Here is a 6432-nt window from a genome sequence, read left to right as displayed (position 1 = left end):
CGACCGTATGTTTGATACCTGTGCGCGGTTTTGAGGCCGAGATGACGTCCGGAAAGTCAGTGAGAATGTTTTTGTAATCTGCTTGTTGGTCGATGGTCGACACGTCGTACTCTGTCGTTTTCACTACGTTCCCACGAGATGTGAGACCCGTCGTGTTGTCGACGAGTTGCTTCCTTTTCAAATCAATCAAGAGATCGAAATGCGACAGGAAGTCTGCTCCCAGAATAGCGCGGGACACCTCTGCGATGATAAAATGCCATTTAAAAACTCGACGCAGACCGAGATTCAGAACGAACAGTTTAGTTCCATAAGTCCGTATCGCCTGCCGATGGTTTGTGTATCGCATTGACAGCGAAACTGTGATTGTGCGGTGATGGTGTGAGCTCTGTCATGCGATCTGCTATTGCAGCTAATTTTTCCAGCGGATTATCCTCATACGCTGCGAGACTACATTGCACATTAAATGGCATACGTTGCATCCAAAGGGTACGCAGGGCTTCAGCGGAGAGGCTATCGCCCGCAAGTCTCTTCATCTCTCGATGCAGCTGCGATGGCTTTTTGTCGCCCAGTTCCATCTCCGTTAACAACCTGTTGAGTTGTTTTTGTTTTGAGTCGGAGAACCGTTCAATAAGAGTTTGTTTGATTGTAAGGTACTTATCGTTTACTGGTGCATCCTCTACGAGGTCCGAGACTTGAAGCATCACGGTTGAACCCAAATGCGTGACAACTGCGTTGAATTTGGATGTGTCCGAGGTTATTCTGTGTTGTTGAAAGTACGCTTCTGCTGACATAAACCAAAGCTTCGGCGCATGGACCCAAAAGGGTTCCAACCGAGCACTTCTGATGTCCATGACTTGATTGTTGTTGTCGTTGTTGAAATTTGAAAGATCTGCTCCTTCAAAATCAATGAGAGACTGATTCAGGGGATCGTCTTGTGTTTGCGAGCCGTGTGAATCCGGCGATGGGATCGTGCTCTGCGGAGGGGCCGCGTTTTGCGGAACTGTGTTCCGGGCGGTGGTGCTGTGCGAAAGTCCGTCTAGCCTCCGGTTTGGCGTATGTACCAAATTGTTCATCTCGGAATGCGCTAGGATATTAATGCGCTGCGAGTGAGATAAAAATTGTTCTGCGCTAATCGCTTCTCAATGTCTGAAAAAGAGGTTATGACTCGGCGCCACAACCCATGTGTTGCGCTGTTTTTGCGCGGGAACACACTACTCTTTTCTATTGCTATTTTTTGTTGCGTCTTCTTCGTCGGGGTCACCACTGTGGTTACTTAGGTCCTAATCTCTACCGGAAATACGGGAGAAGAAATAGAGAGGCCTTTTTAACACTAATTAATATTTATTTTATCTCTTACAAAAACACACCAATTCGGCTTCACGCTCTCGCACCGACTAACTCCACAGCTGAGGCGGTAACCATCTACCCATTTCTCGTTCTCTTCTTTACCGGCTAATCTCGCTGCTTCTGTGCTCGAGAGGGCCTGTGCTGCCACATCTCCACTAGCCAAATCGCCATCTATCGGCATTTACGCGAACTATACGGCGCGCGGACTTTGAATGTTTGAGCTCAATGTTTGGGTTTGAGCTCAGTTCGATCACATGTTTGGGTTTGTTTGGGTTTGTTTGGGTTTGTTTGGGTGAGCTCAGGTCGATCACATGTTTGGGTTTGTTTGGCTTTGTTTGGGTGAGCTCAGGTCGATCACATGTTTGGGCCAGTGGCTATCCCCAGGCACACTTCGAAGCGGTCTCGCGAGTGTGTTTGGGAACCTTAATGACTGTTTGGGAGCCTTAATGACTGTTTGGGAACCTTAATGACTGTTTGGGTTTGGGAAACTGCCTTAACGACTGTTTGGGAAAACTGCCTTAATGACTGTTTGGGAAAACTGCCTTAATGACTGTTTGGGTTTGGGAAACTACCTTAACGACTGTTTGGGAAAACTGCCTTAATGACTGTTTGGGAAAACTGCCTTAATTACTGTTTGGGTTTGGGAAACTGCCTTAACGACTGTTTGGGAAAACTGCCTTAATGACTGTTTGGGAACCTTAATGACTGTTTGGGAAAACTGCCTTAATGCCTGTTTGGGTTTGTTTGGGTTTGTTTGGGGTTGTTTGGGTTAGAGTGGCTATCTTTATTACCGACTGTTTGGGTATGTTTGGGTTAGAGTGGCCATCTTTATCACCGGCCGTTTGGGTTTGGGCGGCCATCTTTATTACCGACCGTTTGGAGTGGCCATCGTTATTACCGACCGTTTGGGTTTGGACGGCCATTTTTATTACCGACAGTTTGGGTTTGTTTGGGTTTGAGCAGGGAATCTACTTTACCGACGGTCGGTAAGGTAGATTCCTACATGGCGCGGAATCAGCATAGCTCTACTACTAAGGACAGGAGGGGTGTAAAACATCTGACACCTCGGCTCGATGCAGTCATCCTCGTATACGGGGCAAAGGATTCACACATGCCCTCTCACTCACTCTCACGCTTAGATAAGGCCGCTCGCGAGGCGCGATGCCTCGCGAGAGCTTGAGGTATTCGCTGCTTCATCAAAACTGCACGTGGCTGCAATCTCGACGACGTACACCCTCTTACGCGCTCTCGTGCTAGCATACGCGTCAACGTATACGCTCTCGCTCCGTCTCTCCTGAGATGCGATACCTCGCGCTCACCGTGCATAGCCTCTAAGCAGGCGGGGGAGTACGTCATCGTAGCATTGACCTTAAGTCATAGCATCGCGCTGGTTCTTTAAGCAACAGCCAGCAGCGAAGGCATATACCGTCTCGCTCGCTCCAACGGCATGATACATCCTCTCTCTCTCTCTCTCGTGAGGCACAATACTCGAGCATTTGAGAGATAGAGCACAGCCTCTCGCCCACACCTGGAGACATGATACATTTTCTCGCTCACTCTCTCTCTTCTGAAGCGCACGAGCGCGAGAGCAGCAGCAACAGCATATACCCTCTCACTCAAGCTCGTGACACCGTGCATTCTCTCACTCGCTCTTTCGCTAGATGTAGAGGCACAGCGCTTCAGAGTTGTAGCAGTGATACCATATACCGTCTCGCTCGCTCTCATCACACCGATCCTTTAGCGAGCAATCCTCTCTTTCGCTCTCCTGTGAGACGCGATGCTTTATACAGAGCTGTCAAAACGACGCATACGGCGCCAGCCTCTTGATACCTCTAAACAAACCCCATCGATATATATTCTTTATTATATGCTATTTTTGCGGATTCAACCGATTCACTTATGAAGGGCGTATCTCCGAGGGCTAAAGACACAGCTCGGTCTTCGGGAGAAGATGCTATACAGGAGATGGAGCAATATGCTCGGAAATATGCTTGCAGGCATAAACAAAGCTGTCTCACTCGTGCGCGTGCTTTTTCACGCAAACACCGGGGACCATGCAGAGTACTGTTAAACTTCAGCGACTGCTCCTTTGCTGTCTTGAAAAAAGTATCGCTAGCATTTTAATTATGATTCACACCTATCTTCTCGCTCGAGATATGTCAGTAGCGATTCTACCGTCATATAGAGCGGTATTTAACGATTACCCCTTACAATGTCGGATGAATCAGTGCGTTCTTGTATTTTGGGTCTTTTACGTCTAACAAAACCGCATAGCGCTCAGCTGAGACGTCGGTGTAACGACCTATGGTGTTACGAGCTGCTGCGTTTATCGGGTGATCGACTCGTGAACAGACTTAAATACGTAATCTGATGGGCCCCTTTACGCGCTCTAGTAGTGGCCTATAACAGAAGCATATTAAGTGGTCAACGAGTGCTGGGTGTTGTGTATGAGGAGTTACAGCGCCGCGGTGTTTTAGAAGCTCCCCGCGTAAGAGGCCTTGTCGATGAAATCAGATGTAAATACCATTATCTCGATAAATCACTGTTGTTGGCGATTAGCACAATACAGCAGTTATTTTTACCATAGGCTATCGGCAGTTTTACGATGCGGGGAGTGACGAAGAGGAGGCTCTCGCTGAGGCGACGAAAGCTGTGGAGGAAACGGATCTAGAGCGTCAAACCGCCCTCTACCGTGCGTATTCAACTCTGTTTTGGCGTTATTATCCTCGATTTTCGTTTTTAGACATAAAAACTACTGGGGCGGTATTTTTTCAGAACCGCTGCATGAGGAGGGGGTAGGGGAAGGGCCTAGAGCGAGCACCTCGGCAGCCCCGGCCGAGCCGATACCGCAGGATTTCACCATAGGCTATCGGCAGTTTTACGATGCGGTGAGTGACGAAGAAGAAGAGGCTCTCGCTGAAGCGACGAGAGCTGTGGAGGAAGCGGCTCTAGAGCATCAAACCGCCCTCTACCGTGCGTATTCAGCTCTGTTTTGGCCTTATTATCCTCGATTTTCGTTTTAGATATAAAAACTACTGGAGCGGTATTTTTTCAGAATCGCAGCATGAGGAGAGGGCTGAGGAAGAGCCTAGGGCGAGCACCTCGGCAGCATCGGCCGAACCGATACCGCTGCAGCCCGAGTCTGATGACGACGAGGCGTCGACTATTCTCAACCCCTCCTTGATGTTTAGCGATCGGTCTGATATACTGGGTAAGCATAGTCGTACAGTGATAATAAAACAAAAATAAACCGCGTTAATAAACAGAAATTATGAAATAACCCAAACAGCTGTGTACCGGCAAGCCAGAGCTAACGATGACGATGGAGCGATAGCGGGTCCATCGTATCACCACCATCGTCAGCAGGAAGATGACATCGTACAGCCCGAGAATCAGCTGGGGGTGTATCCGATGGATGCCCAACAGGAGGAGGAGGAGGTGGAGGAGGAGGAGGAGCGTCTAAACGAGGAGCGATTAGAAGCTAGACGCTTCGCCCTATGGTTTCAAGAGCTGATGGAGTGTGATTCAGGTAAAGAAATAATAACGTTTTCTCTCTCTTTCTCCCTCACTAGCACGCTTTCTCTCTCTTTATCACTAGCCCTTGCGGTATATACAGGATATGTTTAAAAGGCTTTATTATATTTACCACAGGGTACTCGTCAGTTGACTCGTCAGCTGACTCGTTATTGGCGTACCGCGATTAGTACGAGGTACACTAAAGTTACAATATGCCTTTTTATCGGCGATCTCTACTCTATAACTCACGCCTTTGTTTGATTACAGATATACAAACGGGCGGGGGAAGAACGCGCAATACACAGGGGAACGAGGCTTTCGGGGATGTGCAACCCCCGGGAGGGCGGATCATCATCACGCACGATACAGCCCGTTATTTCAAACGTTTTCAACTACGTGGTCGGGAGGAAACATTGCGTATCTGCCAACCTCACGCTGGCGCAAACGTGACAGCATGTCTTGAAGGAGCATTCCGCGATCTTCTGACGCATCTCATGAGTCACTGTGAGGGTGGTGACTACGCAGGGATCTCGTTCTCCGCGAGCTGCTTAGCGCACGGCCCCGTCTGGCTTTCATTCCGTCCTGTCTGCGCCTATACATTTGTAGATATCTGGCAATTAATAACAAACATAGCTCAAAGTGCAGCGTCTCTGGATATCAAGAGACTCGGTAGAGTCTCGGGACAAGTACATTGACAGCTCTGTCGTCTGCTGGCCTGAGGCTCTCGCCGAGACTATATTTTCTCTGAATAAAACGATTCGCCGTGGTGGGGGTAAAATTGGCATGCGATTTTCTTTAATTACGAAACTCATGAGTTCTTTACGGCTTTGAAAATTGAACTTTCAGCTAATTAAGAAGTTCTCTGTCGAATGAGCCCAAAATCAGCATGATCGGTGTCGTAATTGCTGAGAAAAAACTTTGCACGGGCTTAAGATTATGCAAAAGTTACTAATACATTCGGGATTCGACGTATCTGTATACGCGTACTCTGACCGCTACAAGCATAGGCTCCTTGGCCCCCATGATCACCAATTCCCGGTGAGAATATTCTTGTTCCAACCAATGAGCAATGAAAAAAATCCTGGGCCAATTACATCAAAGTTTGAAATGGCATGCGCAAGCATATAGCATGTGCATTTCAGTTCTGACTACGAATGTACAATATATATGACGTCAACTTCAGAACGTAGCACACGGCGCAGCACAACTGGTAATAGCAGTCATAAATCAATCAATATACATATATATATGGGTACAAACCATGTGTCAGTTTTTGATCGTAAGAATAGAGTTTCGACATTACGAAGTGCGTGCGGGATAAATAAAAAAATAATTTTCATCATCTAAAGAAGTGCAGATTACTATTTATGTTGTTATTTGTGATATATTAAACCGGTATCAAAGCGGCCGCGTAAATGTAGTCTGTGATGTGTGTGTGAAAAAAAATATAAAAAATGCGCGATGCATATGTCAACGAAACTTTTCAAGATTTCATTATTTCGTTCGATTGGAAATAATTGTTAACTGATATAATCCTTCAATTAAACCAGAGTACGAAAAATATTGTCC

General features: G+C 47.2%; 1 protein-coding gene across 1 annotated transcript; it reads left to right on the top strand.

The window, feature by feature from the left end:
- Positions 1-3559: 3559 nt before the first annotated feature.
- LOC122416252 (uncharacterized) lies at positions 3560-5613 on the top strand. The gene is made up of 5 exons (XM_043429013.1): positions 3560-3574; positions 3907-4039; positions 4403-4558; positions 4637-4876; positions 5131-5613. Exons 1-5 carry the CDS (start codon positions 3560-3562, stop codon positions 5556-5558), a joined length of 972 nt encoding a protein of 323 aa, XP_043284948.1. The 3' UTR covers positions 5559-5613.
- The last annotated feature ends 819 nt before the right edge of the window (positions 5614-6432 follow it).

The sequence above is a fragment of the Venturia canescens genome, chromosome 9 (genome assembly GCF_019457755.1).
Source record: "Venturia canescens isolate UGA chromosome 9, ASM1945775v1, whole genome shotgun sequence".
Lineage (NCBI taxonomy): Eukaryota > Metazoa > Arthropoda > Insecta > Hymenoptera > Ichneumonidae > Venturia > Venturia canescens.
The sequence above is the reverse complement of the archived record's forward strand: the minus strand, read 5'-3'. Positions and strand labels throughout refer to the sequence as shown.